General features: G+C 38.7%; 1 protein-coding gene across 7 annotated transcripts in view; it reads left to right on the top strand.

The window, feature by feature from the left end:
* The window catches only part of TNRC6A (trinucleotide repeat containing adaptor 6A), a 170,197-nt gene that overhangs the window by 121,929 nt on the left and 22,945 nt on the right, over positions 1 to 25,323 (top strand). For 4 of the 7 annotated variants that reach the window (XM_039490564.1, XM_039490565.1, XM_039490569.1 and 1 more), the window contains 3 exons: positions 9,936 to 10,283; positions 17,113 to 17,160; positions 21,845 to 24,436. In XM_039490564.1, coding sequence (XP_039346498.1) covers positions 9,936 to 10,283; positions 17,113 to 17,160; positions 21,845 to 24,436 — 2,988 coding nt within the window. Of the gene's footprint in view, positions 1 to 9,924; positions 10,284 to 17,112; positions 17,161 to 21,844; positions 24,437 to 25,323 lie in introns of those variants that run through there. The other 3 variants (XM_039490566.1, XM_039490567.1, XM_039490570.1) reach the window with 2 other exon arrangements.

Here is a 25,323-nt window from a genome sequence, read left to right on the forward strand (position 1 = left end):
TGTCTATGAGCTCTAATTTAGCTCAAAAACAAATTGGGAGTATTGTGATTAATTTGAATATTTGTACTGTATATTTTGATTCCTTTCAAGTACTTGCTATATCTTTAAGATGAAGAAAATACATCTCTACTTTGTGTAGGCGTAACTTCCTTTTTTCATTCTAATTCAAGTAGTGTTCGTTGAGAATTTTATAATGGTTATATATTTATGCAGGGGGCTAACATTTGCTAAATTCTTTGTCTTTAGAAACACTCTATTTTGTTAAATATTAAGCCTTGAGACAAATTTATAGTAATTTTTTAACAATGAAATGTGTTAGCTAGTCATAATGGCTCAAGATCAGGTGGTGAATTCTCCATATAAAGGTGCATTCTCATCTTTCTGCCTAGTGTATGCAGCAGTAATTACATGATACTTTAAGATGAGCTTATATCTAGTTTCCTCAATTTGCAGTGGATTAATTGAGTTGACAACTTGCATAGAAAAGCTAAATTCTATAGCATAGTAGGCTCCTAATACATTAAGGGGTTGTGTGGGAAGGAAGTGTGTTTGTGTGTGTGTATATATGTGTGTGTGTGTGTGTGTGTGTATATAGATATAGATATAGATATAGATATAAAAAAAAACTGGTGACAGAAACCAAAGAATAAAAGTATCTTTAGGTTCATAGAGTAGTTACACTGCTTTGAGGCAAAAAGAGCTTCTACATTGTGCGTGCTGGGGGTTTTAATGCACTGTTCTTTCATTAATTGGAGTTATGAACCTACATTAGGAGACTAACTTCCTTAAATCCTGGATCTGCAGCCATCTTGCGCATCCAATGCCATTGCCTATAGAATCTGTCTCTTAAGGCTTGATCCTGGACTCATTAGGCAATGGGAGTTTTGTCATTGACTTCAGTGGGTTCAGGACTGAACATTTAATGAAGATGGCAGAACTAGAATCATGGAATCATAGGACTGGAGGGGACCTTGAGAGGTCATCTAGTCCAATCCCCTGCACTCATGGCAGGACTAAGTATTATCTAGACCAGTGGTTCCCAAACTTGTTCTGCTGCTTGTGCAGGGAAAGCTCCTGGCTTGCCAGGCTGGTTTGTTTACCTGCCACGTCCACAAGTTTGGCCGATCGCAGCTCCCAGGGCCGCGGTTTGCTGCTCCAGGCCAATGGGAGCCGCTGGAAGCGGTGGCCAGTACGTCCCCCAGCCCGCGTTGCTTCCAGCAGCTCCCATTGGCCTGGAGCAGCGAACCGCGGCCACTGGGAGCCGCGATCGGCCGAACCTGCGGACGCAGCAAGAAAACAAACTGGCCCAGCCTGCCAGGGGCTTTCCCTGCACAAGCGGCGAAACAAGTTTGGGAAACACTGGTCTAGACCAACCCTGACAGGTGTTTGGAGATTTTTAAGAGCAGGTTAGACTGATGGAAATTCCGCAACCTCCCTAGGCAACTTATTCCCGTGCTTAATCACCCTGACAGTTAGGAAGTTTTTTTCCTAATGTCCAACCTAAACCGTCCTTACTGCAATTTAAGCCCTTTGCTTCTTGTCCTATCCTCAGCGATTAAGAACATTTCTTTCTCCCTCCTCCTTGTAACAACCTTTTATGTACTTGAAAATTGGTTATCATGTCTCCTCTGTCTTCTCTTCTCCAGACTAAACAAACCCAATTTTTTCAATCTTTCCTCATAAGTCATGTTTTCTAGACCTGTAATCATTGTTGTTGCTCTTCTCTGGACTTTCTCCAGTTTGTCCATCTTTCCTGAAATGTGGTGCCCAGAACCAGTTGAGGCCTAATCAGCGTTGAACAGAGCGGAAGAATTACTTCTCATGACTTGCTTACAACACTCCTGCTAATACATCCTAGAATAATTCTTTTGGGTTTTTTTGCAACAGTGTTACACTGTCCACTCATACTTAGCTTGTGATCCACGATGAACCCCCGAGATCCCTTTCTGCAGTACTCCTCCCTAGGCAGTCATTTCCTATTTTGTATGTGTGCAATTGATTTGTTCCTTCCTAAGTGGAGTACTTTTGCATTTGTCTTTATTGAATTTAATTCCATTTCTCCAGTTTGTCCATATCATTTTGAATTTTAATGGTATCCTCCAAAGCACTTGCAACCCCTCCCAGCTTGGTATCATCTGCAAACTTTATAAGTGTACTCTCCATGCCAATATCTAAATCATTAATTAAGATATCGATGAGAACCAGACCCAGAACAGATCTCTGCAGGATCCCACCCAATATGCCCTTCCAGCTTGACTGTGAACCATTGATAACTCTGGGAACGGTTTTCCAACCAGTTACGTACCCACCTTATAGTAGCTCCATCTAGGTTGTATTTTCCTGGTTTGTTTATGAGAAGATCATGCAAGACAGTATCAAAATAATAAATAAATAATAGGAGATATACCTATCTCTTAGAACTGGAAGGGACCTTGAAAGGTCATCGAGTCCAGCCCCCTGCCTTCACTAGCAGGACCAAGTACTGATTTTTGCCCCAGATCCCTAAGTGGCCCCCTCCAAGGATTGAGGTCACAACCCTGGGTTTGGCAGGCCAATGCTCAAACCACTGAGCTATCCCTCCCCCCATTTACTAAAGTCAAGATGTTACCACAGCTACCATTTCCCCCCTCTTCAGAAGGCTTTTACCCCATCAAAGAATCTCACATACCTGGAGCCCTCTGTAGCAGATATATATTTTAATTTAATTTATTTAGCCTCCCTTTTTCAGCCAGTGCATGGAATTACAATTATCTCATCTACGAAACAAATGTTTCTCTTCTCCTATAGCCACTCCTTACATAGCCAGATGCCACAATAAAAAAGATATGCTAACAGCCATGCATAGACCTGCCAACTATAGAATTATGAATAGTGTCACTTTTTTTAAAATTCTACAGTAATAAATTAAACTAGGAAAGACTGAGGGACAGAATAGAAAAATGGTAAATGTTTTGCTTTATAAAATCGTACTGTCCATTCTAAAGTCACAATTGATATGTGTCTCTCACCGTCTTGAGAAGTGATAGTGATGCTCACAGCTGAGGGAATAAAGATGCAGACATTTTGGTCATTGTTAGATTTTCAGCTTTTGTTAATTGAAATGTAATGTGCTTTATTAGTGTAAATACCCAACTCTAACTTTAATATGTTACTTTATTTCCTTAACTATATTTTACTATAAAAGTTAGGGGGAATTTTAAGATATGTCAAACATGCTGGCAGTCACTTTTAATAAGCATAGATGTTATGGGATTCAATTGTGAAGCTGTTTCAAACCATAATTTCACATGTCAAAATTTGTCATCCGTGTTATGCAAACCCAATTCACTGTTTCATCATAGTTTTGTCTGCTTGCATTCAAGATGAAAATTAAATATTTTATTAGTTTCCAAGTTTCCATTATGTTAATTTCTTAAAATATTATGTGGATGGGTTGAAGATAGAATACAAGAATATAGGATTGCGAAGTAATTCATAGTAAAGTTCTTCATTGCAGAAAATTATATTAAAATTGTAATAAACCCCTCCCCCCAAACTCGCAGGTGAGTCTAAAATGCATTTATGTCTAGGATCACTTCTTGCGCTCTTTTCTTCTTAATAGTTCCAGAACCCCAGTGTCATAAACCCTTTTTCTTGGAATGGGATAAAGTAATTTGACATTACTAGCAAATTTTGATTATACTCCTGTTCAAATTAAAATATTGAAACAGTTAAGAAGATAACAGTAGTGTAGATATTTCAGCCATAGCTGTTTGATACATTAGCATTGACATAAGGTTGTATTTTGTATACAGTTTTTCAGTTAAACATTTTTTCTAGCTTTTAAGTTTTAAATGTATTCAGCAATTCAATAATTCCTACGTTCCTCAGAGGAGGGCACTATGTATATGTTCAGAACCTAGCACAGAGGGTCCATGATCTCAATTGGGACCCTGTAGATACTAAATACAAATTAAATGTAAAGTTTGGAAAGTGCTTTGAGATCTTTACCAATTAAATGTGTTACTGAACTGCCAAACATTGTGGTGGTGGTCTACTCTAACTTACATGGTAGCCTGGTATAATAGCTTTTATTGAATTTAACTTGTAATATTATTCAAGATAAACAAATCTCCCCATTCATCATGAATATCCCATTCAAAAGAAATCTCTCAAACCCCACTTCAGCTATGCAAAGAAAATGGCATCGTACACTACATGCTAAACCAAACGTTACACAATGAGTATTTAGCTTGCATTTTGCCACAAAATACCAGCTTCCTAGACTCTTCAGCAAACAAGATGCTGTCACTGTAAATATAAATGTATGTGTGTGCAGGACAGTGCTTTGTAATGTGAAACATTTCCTTTACATCTTGTATTTCAAGATACATAGGTAATATTTTAGTGAAATAGTTTTACAAACTGTGCAGTAGGGTTAAGGCTGTCACTCATGCTGTTGAGTCTTCTAGTGCTTTGCAAAATAACAAAACGTAGATCATCAATTCAGATTTTCAACTTTTTCTCTAAATTTCCCTGTTTTGTGGAAGGGCTAGGCATAAAACTAATGCTTTTGTTGCAGAATAGGATAAACTCTGGATCACCACTAAAATAGAAAGTGCCTTTAAAAATAACTGGATATGGAATCAAATTCCTTTACTCATATTTCCTACCTTTGAAACTTCTCATTCATCTGTTCTCTGTGAAACAAAACTCTCCATGCTCACAGAAGTTTTGTTTTCCACTTGTATAACTGCTTTACCTTAATAGAAAACTGTTATATTAGCTTTCAAAGCTTATAAGTAGAAAAAAGAAAAAAATGAACTGAGCTATGAATACTTGCTGTTAAAATTCCCCATATAAATGCCTTATAATTTACCTTTCTACGGATCTGCAGGGGTTAATGACTTGGCAAACAGTTAGATATTTTCCAGATCAGCTAGCTGAGCTTACAGCTGCGGCCATTTTTCCACAACGAAAATTCTAGCATTACATCTTACGTGTGTCAGCTTGAAAGCCAGACTTCCTCTGTTTGCCCTTCAGCATTCCAGAACTGACAACTCTTTGGGGCATGACATGCAAGGAAAGTGTATTACAGTACAGTTTTAAGAGGTCAGCTTAAGCAGTAATAAGAAAAGAACACTTAAATGACCGTTTGGTGCTGCTCTTTGTGTGCTTTAGCCGTTGATTTGAGCTCTGTAAGCTGATTTTGTTTGAGTGAAACTGTTCTCCATCTGCATTAAAGTTGTTCAAACAGCTGCCATTTTTTTTATTGGAGGGGGGAGTTTGTCACTGGGCCCCTACTCCAGGAGGAGTTGGCAAGCAGTACTCTTGTAGCAGTAAAATGACACCATGCTTCTCCTCCATTTTCTAATGAAATCTGCAGAGTGGGAAAGCAACACAAGTTGGAAGCGTCTTTCTTTGGAATCTCTCTGTAAACTGTTGTTTCTGTCACGGTCGTGCAGACTGTAACTTCAGCTTCCACTGCTTTGTGGGTTTTCAGCAGGTTTGTTGTTTATGAAAATCTCTCCTTATATTCCTTTGTAATCTTGCTGCTTCTTGTCAAGAAAATTAGGAGTAATACACTGTAAGTCCATTAGCAAAGTTGCCTTTAGACTTTAGGGTGATGTAGAACAAAATACTGATGTGCTAAACAATATTTTATCACTGTTTTTAACAGTGCTGTTTAACTAGAGAAGTAGATTATAACACATTTCTGGGATTTAAGGGGTATTGGAATTTATAATAATCATATTGGAACAATAAAAGGTTAGTTAAAGTGAAATATTAACAGAGCTGGTTTAATCTTCTGAAAAGTTGCTGATTATAAAATACAACTGGATAGAATTAACAAATTGTGTGATTTCCCTGCTTCTCCCCCCCTCCGCCCCCCGACATCCCCCCCCCAACACTTAGTTAAGAAAAATGATTGTATTGGGCCTGTTGGTGTCAATAATACATTTGATTAAATTGAAAATAACTGAAACTTTAAGTTGCATCTTAAAGCATATTTGACTGTAGACAGCAGAGAAAACATCGCTCAAACTAAAAATGTTTTACCTGAACATTTGGTTGCATTTTATTGAATTTGTCAATCTTTACACAAAGTGAATAATTCTATAACTGCTTTTATCTACCAAGTAAATATATTTCTTGTGTAATCTGTATGTAACGTTTTATTTTTTTAGAAAAAGTAGTGTTCATACTGTAGCTATTTGGGGTTTATTTTACTAAAAGGGATCTTATTTACTAATGTGCTCTATCATTTTATCGTTAACAAATGAATGAGTAACCAGGAATTAGTTCAGTTATTTTAGTAAGATGCACTTTTATATAAGCCCCTTTAAAGCACAGTAAGGCAAGTTAGAAATGAATGTTGCTTTGTTGCCGTTCTGCTCTGGAATGATTTTTCTAACTTCAGTTCTCTTCCATTGGAATGTCATATGTAAATGATTTGTATTTAATCTGCAAGGAATAATTCTACTATGGAAGGAATACTAGGTGAAATAAAAATTATAATTTTATTGAGCACCAACAAGACATTACGTGCTGTAATAAAATAATCACTGCACCAAGGAGTTTACAGTCTAAATAGAAAGACAGTATAATTCATACAAACAATACCAGGTGACAAAAAGTGGATTTATAACTAAGCAGTGCAGTTCTTTATAAGTACTTTGTTGGTGGAGTAATACTGGTAGACTGTATGCAGGTAGTGTTTATTTTCATTTACCGCTGTCAACAGACTTTCTTAGATCAAGCTTTAAGTATGTTTTTTAACTTTAAAGATTAGACATGACCAGTTGCATCAAAAGGTATATTGGTAAAATGTAGATTACTAGAAAGTTAAATAACAGATTTGTGGGTGGAGAAGTGGAGTTTAGTATATGAAAGACTAACTCTCTTTAAATGTCTGAGTTGCATTAGTAAGTGGACTAAAGTAGTATGAAGTTTTTTAAATAACTTCTGCATAATTATAAGTAATTTATATTATTAATAACAAAAATTTACCATTAAGAAAAATTACTGATTTAGAAGTGCAGAGAAGAATATAAAATGTTTTCTTCTCTTGCATCATTTTACATTGCATTGCTTTGTTCTTTAAATCTTAACATTAATGAACAGAGGAATATGCTAGAAAGGAATAGATGGAAATATGTACAGAATTTTTGAAGGCATTGAATTGTACTTTTGAACATTAAATGCATTTGATCATAGGTCGTTCATACACTGTTGAATGTGTGCGTGTGAAATATTGTTAGAGGACCTGAATTCAGTAGCTTTCTAAAATAGGTACAGAACTCTTAACATCAGCAGAATCTAATACTGTGTTAGTCATTTTATCCAACTTATCGGTTTATCTAATTATTTGTGAATATCTTCCCTATGCATGCTCCTATGCATTAAATTGACTTATGTCATGGCCATTCTTCTACCTAATTCTGTCCCCCTCCATTCAGCTGTGAAATAGAGTAGAACTGGGTCACTGCTGTGGCAGAGTAGTGGAAGACGGTGGTAGTGTACATGTTTGTAATCACCTGAAATAGCGTATCTCTTTCTCTGCCCTTGAAATTTATACCAAGGATTTATAACTGTCAGTCCTCCATTGGAGAAGAAATAGCATACATGCTCCAAATATCCCTTGTGTACAAAATCTTTCTTTGGGCTTTGTCATTTTTTCTCGTAGACTGAAAAACTGATAACTGCAGTTCTGGGTGCTAAGTTGGGTGCTTTGTTTACACTTAGGTAACAGATTTGATCCTACAGGACACACTTTTTTTTTTTAAGGAACATATAATTGTGTGTGCTTTTTTTGAGGTATGTGTATTTTTTTACCTAATCATGTTAAAAGTAACAGCCATATTCCCTATATTGAAATTTTTTTAAACAAAGCTTCAGGGAACTGGATTTTGCTTAGATTTTCTAAGGCCAGACTATTGTATTCACCTGCATTTGTACTTGAAAGTGAATGGTGGTGTATGATTTTCATGTTTTGTAATTTTCTTGCATTTGACCATTTTGTTCTTGCTTCTAGCACACTAGGGAATTGTTTAATTAAGTACAAAAAGTAACGGTTTAGGAAATGCTGCTGCAAAGTCAAAAGCCTAGGGTATGTTAACGGCATACTAATGTGCAGAGTTACTCTTAAAGGAAGATAAAACTTTATAGTAACTCAAGCTTAATTTTAATAGGACCCCAAACACCCAACAATCACACACGTAGCAGTAGGAATGCCTTATATTTTAATTGTACCTTCAGGACCTGGCTATAGAGACAGTAGTTGTCCAAGCATTTTTTTATAATACTGTTTAAGGTTAAGCTTTTCAAAGTTTAACTATGCAGCTCCCAATAATTTCAAGGGAAGTTGTGGTTAAATTCTCTAGTCATCTCTGAAAATCACAACCTAGATATTCTTCTGTACTTATTTTATCAAAGAAAAAGTAAACTGAACACATACACAATTGTGTGTGATCATTGATATATATAATGGACTTGAAAAAAGTGTGTTATGGTGACGTCAATAGAATTGGTTTAGACTTTTTAAAATTGTGGGTGATCTCTAAATGTAGTTACTGTAAAGCATTCCATACCTTTAGAGTATTTGTGTGCTTTAGTAGACCAGGCCCAACCAGGTACTCCATCCTGTGTCTTTCTGGGGTTCATTTAATTTTTTTGTGTTTATACTGGTGTGATGGAGCAAATAAACAGGTAGCAATAAATACTGTAATTACCTGTTCATTCACAGTTCAGGTGTGGTGTATACACCTACACATAACCTTTCTTGCAAATTCTTTGGCCTCAATCCCACCTAGAAATGGCCATGCTATCAAGGTTATGAAAGGTAATTTTGATTTCATGTAAGCTGAATGCTTGGCATTTCATCCATGGAGGCAACCAGCCATTTCAAATGGTGTATGGTATTTATGCTATCACTTTCTACTGACAATGGACTGGGTGAAAACTACATAGATTTCCCTTTGGATGTCAGGATTGACAAGACAGGCGACTGTTAACCACTCATTCTCTTTGTTTCTAATCTTGCCTTGTGTTCTTTTCTATGTTGACTTCATAAAAGACTTGTACACAAAGGATTTTTTAATTTCCCACTGTAGGAAATAATGCAACACAGATTTTTTTTGATTTTTTTAATTTTTTGAGGAATGTAGTTTTGCTTTAGGTGCTAAGACAGACTTGGACTGATGAAGTGATGATCCATCAAAAATTTTAGAATCTTTGTAAGGAGTAGTAATAAAAGACTTGAGCTGGGATAATTTTGTTATGAATTTATAGCTAAACCTACTATTACTAGTAATACCATGATAGAAAATAGTGTGCGCATATAGCGAGGCTTATAGTGTAAACTGGGTTTCAGCTTTAACTGGAGCAAATATTGCCATTCCGTAATAATACCCTACTCCAGGGGTGGCCAACCTGTGGCTCCGGAGCCATATGCGGCTCTTCAGAAGTTAATATGAGGCTCCTTGTATAGGCATCGACACCAGGGCTGGAGCTACAGGTGCCAACTTTCCAATGTGACGGGGTGCTCACTGCTCAATCCCTGGCTCTGCCACAGGCCCTGCCCCCACTCCACCCTCTCCCCTGAGCCTGCCCTGCCCTCGCTCTTCTTCCTCCCCCCCTCACCCCCCCCCCCCGAGCCTCCTGCATGCCACGAAACAGCGGATCAGGAGGTGCGGGGAGGGAGGGGGAGGCGCCAGTGGGTGGGAGATGCTGGGAGTGGAGGGGGAGCTGATGCGGGGTGGGGGCTGCTGACATATTACTGTGGCTCTTTGGCAATGTACATTAGTAAATTCTGGCTCCTTCTCAGGCTCAGCTTGGCCACCCCTGCCCTACTCAAAACATTTTTTTCTTTTCTTAGGCTCTTTTTGAGTTTGAAAACTATGGTACCTGTGATTAATTTTCTGCAACTTTTTTTCTTTTTTGTTGTTGGGGGTTAGTGCCAGAACAAACAAAGACCAGTGTAAGCCAGCCGCAGCCCGTCACCTCTAACGGCACTTCCCCAGCAACCAGCACTAATAATAATGCCAAGCGGGCCACAGCCAGCAATCAGCAGCAGCAGCAGCAGCAGACCTTGCCTCGATACCCTCCTCGTGAAGTACCACCACGATTTCGACACCAGGAACAGAAACAGCTTTTAAAGCGAGGTCAGCAGTTACCAGTGATAGCTGCAAACCTGGGATCCACTCCTAAAGTATTAAACAGCCAATCAGGAGGCAGCGGTGTCACAAGTAAACAGCCAGTGACCAACGGAGAAGTGCCGAACAGCAGCAGCAAAAAACAGTCAGGTGAGAGAGGAAGTAACTTGTTTTCAGTGAGGTTAGATATTTTATTAGTAACTAGATGAGAATGGTTGAATTGGTACAACACAGAATCCATTTTAGGGTAAATAGGCGAAGAGTTCTCCAGGGTCTGTTGTTCATGTTAAGCATTAACTTTAAAACCTGGTCTCCTGTGCGCTATCTTCCTTTTAACTGAATCTCTGATCATTCTCAGCTCAGCTTAGTTATTGACTAATGCAGTTTCTATACGATACAGATGCATATCTACCTTTGAACAATGTAGGTTTAAGTTTAGATGAATATTAATATCCTTTTTCTAGATCCCCCCCTTTAAAGGGAACCCCTTTATGTAAAGACTTTGCCAAAAGTGTGTGTGTAGAGCTATGTCCAATATTCAGGAATCTGAACAGCATCCTCAGAATAAGTTTCTTGTTTCAGATCCAGTGACATCACCTTGAATTTCTGGGTGAAAAAAATCAATGCCATTATTCTGATGTTAGTTTGTTTTGCTAAAGAGATTAGATTTGTTCATGTACTCCAAGTAGAGCCCTGCACAGATACAAATTTAGATCTGTGGATATAAATCAATATTTGTGGATCCGCAGGGCTCTCCCGGGAACCCCAGTGGTGAAAGGAGCTGAACGTGGTGCCACCGCTCCTGGGAGACAGCACCTCACGCTGGCAGCTCCTCCGTCGTGGCTATACTGTCCACACCCCGCCCAGTGGGGCGGGCACCAGGCTCACGGGCACCTGTCGCTGGTTGCGCTCTATGTTCAAACGGCACGCATGCCCCCGGACAGGAGAGACAGACAGCTCAAGGGAAGGGACGGGAGTGGGGCTGCAGGGCAGTACAGCCACGCCGGAGGAGCTGCCAGCCCAGGGCACTGGCTCCTGGGAGCAGCAGCCACAGGTTCTGCTCCTTTCGCCCCGGCGGTTCCATGGATACTGATTTATATCCACGGATATCTGCATCTGCAGATATAAATTTGTGTCTGCGCAGAGCTCTAGCCCCAAGTACTGTCTCTGCCGACAGAATATCTTGGCCTCTTATAGGATCTGCTTCTCTGGAATCTGAGAGGAGAATGGTTGATTGCTGTTCATATCAATATTTTCTCTCTTTTTCATAAGCTCTTTACTCTGATCCTTCTTTGTCCGTGTTGGCTTGAGCAACCTACCATTCAAATACTTTCACAACAGTGTAATAAAGAGCTCATATGTTGGGTGTATAAAGTGTAAATTTTTAACAGTGACAGCAGTTAGCCATTGGAACATCTTACCAAGGGTCATGGTGGTTTCTCCATCACTGACAATTTTTAAATCAAAATTGGATCTTTTTCTAAAAGACCTGCCTTAAGAATTAATTTTGAGGAAGTTCTATGGTCTGTTATACAGGACATCAGACTAAATGCTCACAATGGTCCCTTCTGACCCTGGAATCCATGAATAAGTTTGCACTTTTAATGAATGAACTCGTTATAATTTACTGATCTTTTGTTAGTAAGATAAAGGTAGTGTATTCTTGACTGGAAAGAAATCACTCCAGTTCCAGGAATTTACAAAGCATTTTGGCATTCCACGCTCAGCCATCATCTTCTCCATAAGTGTTTGTTTGTGTTTCTTATGCTGGTTTTTGTAGCTGCATTTACTTGTTTGAAAGACATTTAGCAGTTATGATGCAACTGTTTCACCTGAGCCATCTAAACTTGGCTGTAATTTATAGTATTTCTTAAGATCACTGATGTGTGCCACTACAGAGGCTATGATGTAAAGCACTCCAGTTAAAAAAGGCGATTTTCCTTTTTAAAAGAATTCTTAGGAAAACCTCGGTACTTTGCTCCATTTTATATCTTTGAACTCATCACAGACTCTAGACGATAACAGTATTTAAAATGAAGGTAAACTGTCAGGTATGTTGCTGTCAAATACTGTACAAATGCATAGCCAAACTAAAATAGTATGGGTTGTTGGTATTTTTTTTTTAATCTCGGTAGTGATTTCTTATATGGGGATTAAACTCTTCAGTTTTGTGTTTGTAACAAAATGAGCACAGTCTAACCATTTAAAAAAAAACTAGTTTTTTACAGATGAATTTTTTCTCCGTAGGCCTATTGTCTGTTGATCTAGTCTTGTGGCCTGTGATGTCAAAGAAAGATTCACGTGTAGTTTATTAAAAATTTCTCCCTCAAGGCAAACTGTTAGAAACTGGTTACATATGTTGAGTATTACATTTCAACAGAGTCTTACACAGCCTCTTATTTATTTTTCTTCTGATGCGGTTGATAAGATTCCAACCTGTGGAAAATATTTATTTACAGCTAAGTGGACTCTTCTTTTCTTCTCTTTCTGGCTTTGTTTGATGTAATACTGAGCACTTACTAGTATGGCTGAGTAATCTCTGAGCTAGAAGATACTGGTTTCTTCCCCCAATAGTGACACAGCAGTGTTGTACTAAGGAAATGAGATGCTGCTATTCTTTGAATGAGATGTTAAATCTAGGTCCCTTCTTGATCTTTGGTTGTACAGATGGTCAATAAAAGGCCCCATGGAACTTTTCCAGAGAGGAGAGAATAATCCAGTTGTCCTGGCCATCCTTTGTCCACCTTTCAAAACAGGGTGTGTGAGCTGTTGCACCCAGACAGTCACTGTGCTACCAGATCCTCTGTCACTTTGCATTTTAGTCTCCTGGAATTGTCACGTATAAGAGTCAGAATGGGTCCAATAGTTAATTACCCCTCATCTGTGCCACATGCCTTTTGTGTTACCTAAGGCTTCATTTCCTCATGTATGAAGTAGGGATAGTGTCCAGAGGGGTGGAGGTTTAATGTTTGTAAGATGCTTTGGGATCTGTAGATAAGATGATAAAGTACAAAGACTGGATTACACTAAACAGTGTTTCATAGAGCAGTGGTCTTCAAACTTTTTCGATCGCACACCCCTATGTGTAAAAAAAAAAAAAAAAATGTTGAGCACGCACCCCCAGCCGCGCTGGCTCTACCATTTTTGCCGAAGCAAAAAAAAAAAAGCTGCTCGGACTCCCGCCCGAACTGCTGATGCGGGGAAAGGGGGGAGCACTCGTCCTGCCACGCACCCCCAAGGATCCTCTTGCACACCCCACTTTGGAGACCACTCTCGTAGAGCATGCTTTGGAGACTACCATGGTTTGACTGCATAAGAGCCACTGGAAGATGTCACTTGCTGCTATCATTTCTGATGAAAACTTATGTGAATAATCTGCTAATCTTGCTGTTTTGCTACTTCCATCTTCTCCTTCCCCCAGCCATCAAAAAAGATCTTAGGTCCACACCCTAGTAGTAGTATTCCATTCGAGAAATTAAACAGATCAGAACATCAGGAAGGTAAAATAATCCCTTAGTCCTTCACTTAACAAAAAAAAAAAATCTATGTGCAGATAAACTGTTCAGCGAAGAATTCTGTGCTTCGCTAAGAGACGAGAGGTTAGTAAAATCAAAAAGAATGTCCGAGCCTTGAAACCCATGCTAATGCATATTGCTTTCATCAAGATTTGCCTAATACTCATGGAACCTTCTTCCACCTAATGTACCCTGCTTACCCCTTTCCAAAACGTACAATAATGTCCCTGTGGTACATTCAGTATCCCAGATGGTAAAACCGAACAAGCAGGCCGAGATAATATGCAATCCTGTAACCTGTTGGAAAGAGTGTACCATATACCCTGATAGCATGGGTCCAGCGACTGTTTAACAAGAACACCAGTGATTGTTACTGTCCTGAGGATGTAAAGTCCTTCACACACCTACAGAAGTAGATATTTTCAATCAGTGGAATGAATAGCCACATCCTGCTCTAAGAAATTAACCCTGTGATGTTCTGAATACACAAATGACTTCAATACAGAATGAGAATGTGGACTGTGAACAAAGTGCCTCTGATTTAAATAGGCTTGCAAGAGATTCAGGAAGGAAAAAAAAGCTGGCAACTAATTTGCGTATAATTGGGCTAATGTGTGCACAATATGGAAACACCCCTGCAAAACCATAAAAATAAGGGAATTAGGATTAGAGTTGAAAACTCTCTCCCTAACTCACCTCATTTTGTACAGGTTTTGTAAACTGATATTCACAAATTAAAATAAATAGAACTTTGTATTCTATGTGCTTGTATCCTCTCTGCATTTTTAGGTGAAGTTAGAGTCAAGATTCAGAGATCTGACAGCTCCATTCTGAGTGTCTGTCAGAGGCCCAACATCTAAATGCAGGCTTTTTGTGAGTTATTCCTAGAAGCAAACTTACCCTCTTGTTTGTTAGGTTCTCTGTAAAGGCCAGGGAAAGCAGATTAACAATTTATGCTAATATTGATTTCCCTGGCCAGTGTAGGCTGATCGTAAATCTTCTGGACTGGGCATCCTTAACTAATATTTATCTTCAGTAAAAGGTAGTTTATTGCCTATATTCCCATGGACCCACACTTCTCCATTTTGAAAATTAGTCTGTTCTGTTTGGGATAAAGCTAGTTTGGGAAGGTCCTAATAGCTCTACAAGCAGATGTTATATTTGTACTCTGAGAACATGTGGTGAATCCTTTTTCCTCAAGGATTAAAGTCTTCCTAATGGAGCTCACCTATGGAACATTCTTAAGGTTAAAACCATGGGAAATACTTTCCGAGGTCTGTTTACAAGCGGCTCTTGTTTATGAGACTGTATCCATGCCAGTCATAATAGTTTTCTTTATCAAAACTTTTCCCCATTTGTAAACCATGTGAGGTAAATCTTTAGAATAAATCTCTCCTCTTCTGTTTTTTACCATGACAACCCAGTGTTCTATCTTGACGATCTTGTAATATAAACCAAAATGATAAGCAGATAGTTACTGGACCACTAACTGCTTGCTACAGTGAGCTGTATAGATGGCTGTTGCAAATAATTATTTAAAACTGGGGAGGCATATTAGGAGGTACTTCCTTGTAGAGCAATGGATTAGAAGCCATCAGCATCTAATCCAGGCTGAGTTACTTTGAGTCTTTGTCTGATTTTGGGCAAGTCTCCTTTTATCCTTGTGCCTTGACAATGCGGCTGTAAAATTGTATTAAAACAGGAGTATGCAGAAACAAAATGTGCTGCAATGTGATTCAAGCTGCCCTGGGTAATTTTGCTTAAAAAAAAAAAGGGAGGGGTTGGAGTTTGAAAGGTTCTTAGTAATTGTGGGGCTCAAATTAATTTGGGAAGCCTTCTAAATATTAAATGTAATGGATTTTATAAAGGGGAAGCAAGGGGGATTTAAAACTGTTACACAATTTGATTACATACATTGTCAATAGAAAATGTTAATCTGTTGCAGGAGGCAGAAGCTAGCAAAAAATTGTATGTGGTGTTTAGAAGTTTGGCTTACTCAGCCCATCCAAAACAAACTTGGCTAGGTCCTATGGTGCAATACAAATCTATAATAAACCAAGAAGCAAAATATGAGCAGGTAAAGAAAAAGCTTTCATCTGAAGAATAAATCACACTGTCCAAGGATATTGCAAGACTATTCGCTTAATAGTGAGACCAGGGATGGGTGAGGGCAGTGGTTCTCAATCGGGGGTGCACGTGCCCTTGGGAGTATGCAGAGGTCTTTCAGAGGGTACATCAATTCATCTAGATATTTTCCTGGTTTTACAACAGGGTACACAAAAAGCACTAGCGAAGTGAGTACAAACTAAAATTTCATACACGCACACACAATGAGAAAGTAAGCATTTTTTCAGAATAGCGTACTGTGACACTTTTGTATGTTTATCTGATTTTGTAAGCAAGTAGTTTTCAAGTGAGTTGAAACCTTGGGTATGCAAGACAGATCAGACTCCTGAAAGGGGTCCAGTAGTCTGGAAAGATTAAGATCCACTAGGCTAGAGGGCAGTGTTCAAATTCTATGATTCTTATAGTAGTCTCATGAATTTAACAAAAGAGACAATTTTATGGTAGGTAGTTTTTGCCATTAATACAAAGCTATCTAACAAGTCCAGTTAATTTTGTATAAGTCAAGAATTTTTGAAACTAGTTATACTTTAATCGGGTGTTTTTTAATTTTAAAAACAAAACTTCGGGTTAATAGAAATCAAGTAGGGATGGAAACACTGAGCAAAAATGAAATGCAAAATTATAAATACAAAATTTTTGCATATGCAGTGCTGTTTTGGCAGGATATTAGTAAAAAATTGAAGTTTTGTTTGTCAGATACATTTTGTATTTATTGCAGCTTCTAGAGCAGGGGTGGCCAACCTGAGCCTCAGAAGGAGCCAGAATTTACCAATGAACATTGGCAAAGAGCCACAATAATATGTCAGCAGCCCCCCATCCACTACCCCCTTCCAGCGCTTCCCACCCTCCGGCAGCCCTGCCAATCAGCAGCGACTCCTCCCTCCCCAAGCCTCTTGCTCGCCCCACAATGCGGCGGAGGCTCTGGTGAGGAGGTGGGAGGAGCGAGGGCATGGCAGGCTCAGGGGAAGGGGCCGTGGGGGAAGACGGTTGAGCAGTGAGCACCCCATAGCACATTGGAAAGTTAGCATCTGTATCTCCAGCCTCGGAGTCAGCGCCTATGCCAGGAGCCACATATTAACCTCTGAAGAGCCAGTCGCATGTGGCTCCGGAGCCACAGGTTGGCCACCCCTGTTCTAGAGCTATATGAGATGGTCTATAATTTGCAGCTACTAACACTAGCTAATGAAGATGAAGGGCTGCCCTTTTGACAGGAAAAACTTCTCTTCTGAGAGAGGATGATAATAAACTGATTCTAAAATAATTGAGTGCTTTGTGGAATAATCCTAAAGGAATACTTTAATTCAATAACAATTCTGTAATTTTTTGCTTTTTCATAGGCATGCCTCCCATTCGGGACTTGGTCAGCCATTCCCCTAACCAGTCAGGTGATGCATACCTATTTCAGTCTCATGTTTGTTGTGCACTACGTGTATGTTTATAAGAGTTACATATTTCACTAACTACTTGCACAATTATTTATTGATTTTGCTTCTTGGTTGGTGGTGGTTTTAGAAGCTTGACTGTTAATGTGTATGACTTAAATGCTTACTGTTTGTTTCTGCACTTATATACTGCAATTAGGTTATGAGTTCTTAATTTTATATATAAATTCTCTGGGGCAAAGTTCTGGACTACACCAGTAGGTTCCAATGCACAGTTAGGTGCTATATGTGATAAATAATTGTGACCACTGATACTAAATAAATACTATATTATAGACATCAATAAGTATCCATAGTAATATGAAATTTCAGGTTTTTCTGATTAGTTTCTTCAGCTAGTTAAGTAACATAAAACCAAGAAATGTTTTTTTTCCCCTCAGTTAGCAACATCCATATAAAACATTCAGTTGTCCATGGTTTTTTGGCTGCTTTCACGTGTCCTGTAACTCTGAAGGATCCGTCAGCCTTCAGTGTTATCATTTTTATCCCTTTTTACATCTCAGAAGCTTAGACAGATATTTTTCTCTTTGGACTAGTCAATCAATCACTCAGAATTACAGATAATACAATATACAGCTCCTTTTAAGGTTCATGCAGAGTACTTATTAAGAACAGACTTTTCCTGAATAATGTTTGGGTACTTGCATGCTTGACAATATCATAGAATGAGCTGTTGGCAGCAGACATACTTCTAGACATTTTAACTTGTGCTAAATTGTGTTGGAAGTTGTGTAACTTAATGGGCTTTTTTAGTAGACTAGTTACAACTAGGTCACTTGCTTCTGAGCCTTAAGGCTGTTGGTTCATATTTTATGTTGAGACTGCCTCATGCTTAGTGTAGAAAAAGGGGAGAACTGACAAAGTTGTCATCTTCCATTGAGATAGTAAACTGAAGTCTTGGTATTCAAGTCATAATCTTTCTCTGAACAAAACAAGTTCTCACATGTACGGTTTTAGGTTGCTGGAGTACATTGTAGTCATTGTTTGCTTACACAGTAACTGTACTTCCCTTGTTTTACTCATTACATTGTAATACCTCAAGTATGAAATGCGCTGATTCAGATAATTTTTTATACATTTTCTTATCCGTTTTCATTGCCGCAGCCTTTGTAATTGTATTAGCAGTACCATAATATGGGGAACCACAGGTCCAAAATATTTTCTTATTTCTATGAACTTTTGAAAATCTTCACTGCAAGGTCTTTGAATCTGAGCAGTTGAAAAGAAAGTTCTTTCTTTTAAGCAAGTTGATCTCATTTTACATTTTCTACTCCTTTCTTGCAGTTTAAAAATACATGATAGCTGGTGCATAATGTTGCAGTCTCTACTTTTGGTATATAGTTGACTATTAATTCTAAAGATTATATAAAATAAATTGGTGAAGAAAGACATAAACAAACCTTAAGGTTACTAGTCTAAGTCTTTTAGCCTGTTTTCATCAGCAAGTAGTATCAAGCTCTGGGTATCTTATCAAGGAACACAGACCCGACTTTTTAATGTTGACTTTTAAAACAGAAGTATATTTTATAAGATGTCTACTATTGAGAGATTTTTTTCAGCGCAATCTCAGAACACTTTTTTTTGTGCAGCGCGCTCTTGCTAGTCCTGCAGTGATTATTTTTGCTGAACGTCACATATGAGTAGAATGCAAAGAAAATAATCCTTCCTATCACTGTCAAGTCATTGCCTTTCAAAATTGTTTGCAAGATTTCAGTGACATAAAGCCATTCAGTTACTCTGTCAAAGCATTTCCAGTGATACAGTCAGTGACACAAATATTGGCAGAGAGATGCAGGAATAGGGTCTTTGTTTTGGCAGTCATTTTAAAATTAAGGCTATTATTTTTTTAAAATAAAAATTTGACCCAATATTTATGCTTCAATTCTATACCAGTCTTTAAGGCATATGTCAAAGAAACGTGAAAAGCTTGTAAGTAATGTCAGTATTTTAAGATGTAACTATTTTTCTAAATGTCATTTTTAAAAACACATTTTAAAACTTCCAGCAAATGAGTGAAATATTAATAGTGGTGGAGTACATACTCTAGCTTTATTTATAAGTATTAATGGGTTACAATATCTTGGGGTCAAGTATCAGAGGGGTAGCCGTGTTAGTCTGGTTCTGTAGAAGCAGCAAAGAATCCTGTGGCACCTTATAGACTAACAGACGTTTTGCAGCATGAGCTTTCGTGGGTGAATACCCACTTCTTCGGATGCAAGAGGTGGGGGATGCAATATCTTGGGGGTGTTCTACTAATCAAAATCAGCATAATTCTTGAGATTAGATGCAAGGTGCTATTGCCTACAAATTGATCCTTAGACTAGATGTTAGCTAGAGAATGTGAATTTACATCACTTGGCTTTAATTATTCCCCTGCCCATTCTTTTCTAGTTTTATGTTACCTATTTCAATTGTAAATTTTTTGAGGGTGGTGTCATGTCTTCATGACTGACTGTAAAGTGCCTTAGTCACTGTTCATGCTTTAAACAGGCTAAATAACAACCATGAAAGCTTGAGTCTTGCTGATCTAAGATGATAGTGGAACAAGCAAGAGATTTGTCTGAAATTAGCTTGTGTCCCTTTTAAGTCAAATACACATTAGTAAATGCGCTAGTACTCTGTGTTCATCCACAAACTATGCATTTTCCATAACTACCATCTAAAGGAGAACATATTTATCTAGGGGGCTTGTATAATTCCACTAAACAGAAATACATGTTTAGCAGAGAAATATTTGCATGCTAATTAACAATTACCCAGGTAAATAAGGCTATCAAGTGTTTGAATATTCAGATTTTGAATATTCTGAAGCAATATTACTGTGTTAACTGTGTTAGCTTAAAAGAAAATTGGGTTCAGTTTGCTTAGCAAATCCTGGATGTCTTACTGTGGCGGGAAGTCCTTTTCTCCAGGTATAAAATATATTTGAGAATGTAATATTATGCTGCTTTTTCTCTTATTCATACAAATATTAAGCCAGTAACTTACCTGACAGTTTTTCCTCATCTTCTATTAGGTTTTGGTATTTTGCTTCAGATTATTCATTGTTCAAGCATTACATGTTTTTATAGTACTGTATTTCCAAATAGCTATCCTGCTATTAGTTAGTTGGTTTTTCATACTTGCAGCAAACTTTTTAAAAAAAATTGACGTGGGGAAGCACTTTTGTTCAGATTGTCGGTTTGAGGGATGAAAAAGGAATTCGTCTCTATAATAGAGTTTTCGAAACTCAGCATGACCCAATGTGTGGTAAAATACACACCTTTTGGTATGCTATTCTGCCTTTGGCAGCAGCCTGTATCTGACACTTTAATAGAAAGTTAAAAACCTTATTCTGCATGTAGCCAACTGTGAAATACTTATAAATAGCTGGGGAGAATTTCGTCTTGATTCCTGCATGTGATCAGCTGAGAAAATGTTTTAACTTGCACAGATACAAATTCAGCCATGCTACTTGATTTGTACTCCATATCAGTGAATTCCACAGGAGTGGGACTGATCAGCTTTTACTCTGTTCCTTATAACTGTGACTATCACAGTAGAGTTCCCCTCTTGCTCTCCGTTCCACGGAATGATCTTAATTTTTGCAGCCTTCTATAGAATTGAACCTTGCCCTAAGCCCATTTTCTTTTAAATCTCACCTTTACCTACCTTTTTTTCCTTTGAAGTGACTTCCTGTAAAGCACTTTCTTCTTCTACGTATGGAGGATGATGTACAAAAGTAAATACCTTGAATAACCTGTCACTTAAGATATATTTAATGTCCTTTAATGGTGTTTCTTTCCATACTTCTTTTCCCTGGCTACTGTTGCATAGTAGTCTGTTTAACTTTCTGTTATATATAACAGTCTCCCTTTCAGAACATCGCTTTCAAGCTTTAACAATTGTTTTGTTTTTTGATTTGTATAGTTCCCCTTTCATAAAGTATTCTACACATGAGCGGTATAATATTTAAAAACACAAACTGTAATGGCAATCCAAACTGTAGTTTATTAGGGATGCCGTATTTAATTTCATACCTCAAATATATTAATATATTTTTCCATGCCCTTGCTAAGTGTTCTGCTAGGTATTATGTGGCAATTGATATATTAATGTTGTCATAACATCCAGTGATAAAAATGTTAGAGTAATCTGTGCAATACCTCTCACTTTGAATTGTTGTATTTGTCTTATAACAGTAAAACCTCAGAGTTACAAACACCTTAGGAATGGAGGTTGTTCATAACTCTGAACAAAACATTTTGGGTTGTTTCAAAAGTTTACAACTGAACATTGACTTAATACAACTTTGAAACTTTACTATGCAGAAGAAAAATGTTGCTTTTAACCCTCTTAATGTAAATGAAACAAGCACAGAAACAGTTTCCTTACCTTGTCAAATCTTTTTTTACTTTCCCTTTATTTTTTTAGTAGGGGTTGGGGGGGGGGAAATAAATATAAAATTTGGATCTCTACTGCCACCTGATTGCATACTTCTAGTTCCTAATGAGGTGTGTGGTTGACTGGTCAGTTTGTAACTGGTGTTCATAAGTCTGAGGTTCTACTGTAATTTTTTTTCTGGGGGTGTTAACTGAAGTAAAATTCTTGAATTTAAGAAGCACTTTTTTTTTCCTTTTCTTTCTAGATCTGAACCACAGTGGTCTAGGATCCCATTATGAAAATTCTCACTGGGGACCGGTCTCTTCAAATAGTGACTCCAGCACAAACTGGGATAAAGTTATCGTAGACGGTTCTGACAAAGAAGCATGGCCATCAATCACAGGCAGTGACCCAGAGTTGGCTTCAGAATGTATGGACACTGACTCCGCCTCTAGCTCTGGGTCAGAGAGAAATCTTGTTATAATGGCTTCAGGGAGCACAGGTGGTGAAAATGATAGCGTTCGGAATGGCATTGGACATGGTTCTCAAAATAAGTTTGTGGTTGGTAGCAACAGCAATAATGTGGGCAACGGAAGTATTAATGGGCCATGGGGTTTATCCCATGGAACCATAATAAGCACATGTCAAGTTTCTGTGGATGCTCCTGACAGCAAATCTGAAAGTAGCAACAATAGAATGAATGCTTGGGGCACCATAAACTCTTCATCAAATGGAGGGTTAAATCCAAGCACTTTGAATTCAAATGGCAACCATGGTGCCTGGCCTGTATTGGAGAACAATGGACATGCCCTGAAAGGGTCTGTAGGGAGTGGTAATTCTGGCACAAATATTCAGTGCAGTACCATAGGTCAGAAGTCTAACAATCAGAGTATTAACTCTAAAGTGGGTGGTTCAGCCCATGGTTCCTGGGCAAGCCTTCAGGAAAATTGTGATTCTGAAGTGAATGGTACAAGGAAGGTTTCATTCAGTGGACAACCTCAAAACCTTAACACTGAAATGAAAGGACCAAATAACACTACTAACTTTATGACCTCTAGTTTACCAAACTCTGCTGGTTCAGTACAGATTAACGAACTGCCTAATAATACAGGGCCTGGGGCCTGGCGTGTGAGCACAATGAATCATTCTCAGATTCAGGCCTCTCCAGTTACAAATGGCACTTCCACTTCTCATCTTAGCAATGGTGAGGCAAAAAATGGTGGATCTTATGGTACTACGTGGGTTGCCTATGGTTCTAATTACTCTGGAGACAAATGTTCAGGCCCAAACAGCCAAGCAAATGGTGACACTGTGAATGCAACTCTAACGCAGCCTGGCAGCAATGGGCCTGGCAGCACTAATTTTCAAATCAATGGGAATAAAGGAGGAGGGGCATGGGAGGGAGGGACAGTCAACTCCCAAAATATGCCATGGGGAAGCGCAAATGGTGCGAGTTCTGGAGGAATTCGAAGAGGATGGGCCAACCCTGCACAAAACACTGGCACTAGCATTTCAAATGGGGAATGGAATAAACTGCCTAGCAATCAGCATTCCAATGAAAGCGTAAATGGAAATAGTAGGAAGTTTACAAATGGATGGAAATCTGCTGAAGAGGATGATCTTAATAGCCAGAATTCTGCTGCATCTCAGATAACTGAGCAGAACAATGTATGGGCCAAAACAGGTACTGGGGATAGCGAGGGTAGTACAGAGAGCACTGGATGCCATGATGATAAAGTAACTGCAGAAGGACAGAACCGAGAGAGAAGAAAAGTTGACCAGCATGCATTACTCCAAAGTATAGTGAGCAGAACTGACTTAGATCCACGTGTCCTTTCCAACTCTGGTTGGGGACAGACTCCAATTAAACAAAACACTGCCTGGGATACTGAAACATCGCCAAGAGGTGAAAGAAAGACTGACAATGGGACAGAGGCCTGGGGAGGCTCTGTGACACAGACTTCCAGCTCAGGGGGATGTGTGGAGAGACCTAGCCCTAATGTTAATGATACCTCATCTATATCAGGGTGGGGAGATCCAAAGTCTGCTACAAGGTGGGGAGACTCCAAAGGCTCCAACAGCCAAGGTGGGTGGGAAGAGGATTCTGCTGCTACAGTAATGGTCAAGAGCAATCAAATATGGGTAAGTGGCAAAGAGGACAAGTCGTCTTGGAATGATGCACAGAAGATCAAACAGGGATGGGTAGATGGACAAAAAGCCAGCCAAGGTTGGGCAACTTCTGCCAACGACAGCTGGGGAGAAAATTCAAGAAGCAACCATTGGGGTGAGGCTAAGAAATCTAGTTCAGGAGGTAGTGACAGTGACAGATCAGTATCTGGTTGGAATGAGTCTGCTAAATCAAATTCTGTTACTTGGGGAAGTAGTAATACAAACCCAAATAATTCTTCAGGATGGGATGAGCCTGCAAAGTCTAATCAGAGCCAGGGGTGGGGAGAACCTCCCAAATCAAATCACCCTCAAGGTTGGGGTGAGTCGTCAAAGCCAGTCAACTCCCCAGACTGGAACAAGCAGCAAGATGTTGGATCTTGGGGAGCACCATCTACCACAAATAAACCACCAGGTTCCGGATGGTTGGGTGGACCAATACCAAGTCCAGCAAAGGAAGAGGAACCCACAGGATGGGAGGAGCCATCCCCAGAATCAATACGCCGTAAAATGGAAATTGATGATGGAACTTCTGCTTGGGGTGATCCAAGCAAATACAACTACAAAAATGTGAATATGTGGAATAAAAATGTCCCAAACAGTAGCAGCAGTTCAGACCAGCAAGCACAGGTACATCAGCAGCTACTGCCTTCAAGTGCCATGTCCAACAAGGAGAGCAGTAATGGTTCTGGTAAGGCTTCATTTTACCTAGACTTGTGTTTTCTTGGGCAATTATAAAACACTTCTCTGGACTTTGTTTGAAACTAGAACTTCTATAAGCTGGGGAATAGTTTTGTCAGAACTGAGAGCAGTGCGAATAGGTTTTCAGTGCTTGTATTTTATTTGAAGGAATCTTTCTAAAATTTAAAAAGTGAACTTGAGCAGTATAGTTAACGCTAGGCTACTCCTCTTGAATTTAAGTGGCTGAGGGAGGTAGAGGAAGAATTAAAAAAAAAAAAAAGCAACATCAAGTAAGGTAAGCACTTTTGCTTTGTATGTAGCTCCAGATTTTAATTTAACTTCAGCTGTGACATTAACTTTAAGCCTCTATGGCAAACAGAGTAGCATTAAGAGGTGTCTGCAAGGTACAGTGCAGACTCAAGGCTTCACCTGTGTCCTTAATACAGAATTTTTATTGCCAACAATGAGGAGGGCACTTTGCTGTTCACTTCTTGGTGAGGGAAGGCACTGGGAGTTTATTTATATTTCAGTAGCAGGTTTGGACTTCAGAAAAAGAGCTCTGACCTTAATAGATTGGGGGAAAGGGTAGTTGAGCTTGCATAGTATATCTAAGAAAGTATTTGCCTTCCAGTAATTTTCAATTGCAATTGAATCAGATCCAAAAGAGAAATGCCTTCAATTTGAAGTGGAGTTTTTAGATGTTTAGTGTCTTCTCATTTGAAATCTCTGTGCTCAAAATGTAATGTCTTCATGTATGGAACTGGTGTTATATTTAGTTTTTTTCCTCATGAAGAATCTTACAACTGCAATATTGTTCTTGATTTAAAATGTGTGTGTATCTTGCTTTTAGTTATGTGTTGTATTATATTTTGAGTGTAAAGAACCCCTCAGCATGTT

Source organism: Mauremys reevesii, linkage group 10 (genome assembly GCF_016161935.1).
Source record: "Mauremys reevesii isolate NIE-2019 linkage group 10, ASM1616193v1, whole genome shotgun sequence".
NCBI classification, from domain to species: Eukaryota; Metazoa; Chordata; order Testudines; family Geoemydidae; genus Mauremys; species Mauremys reevesii.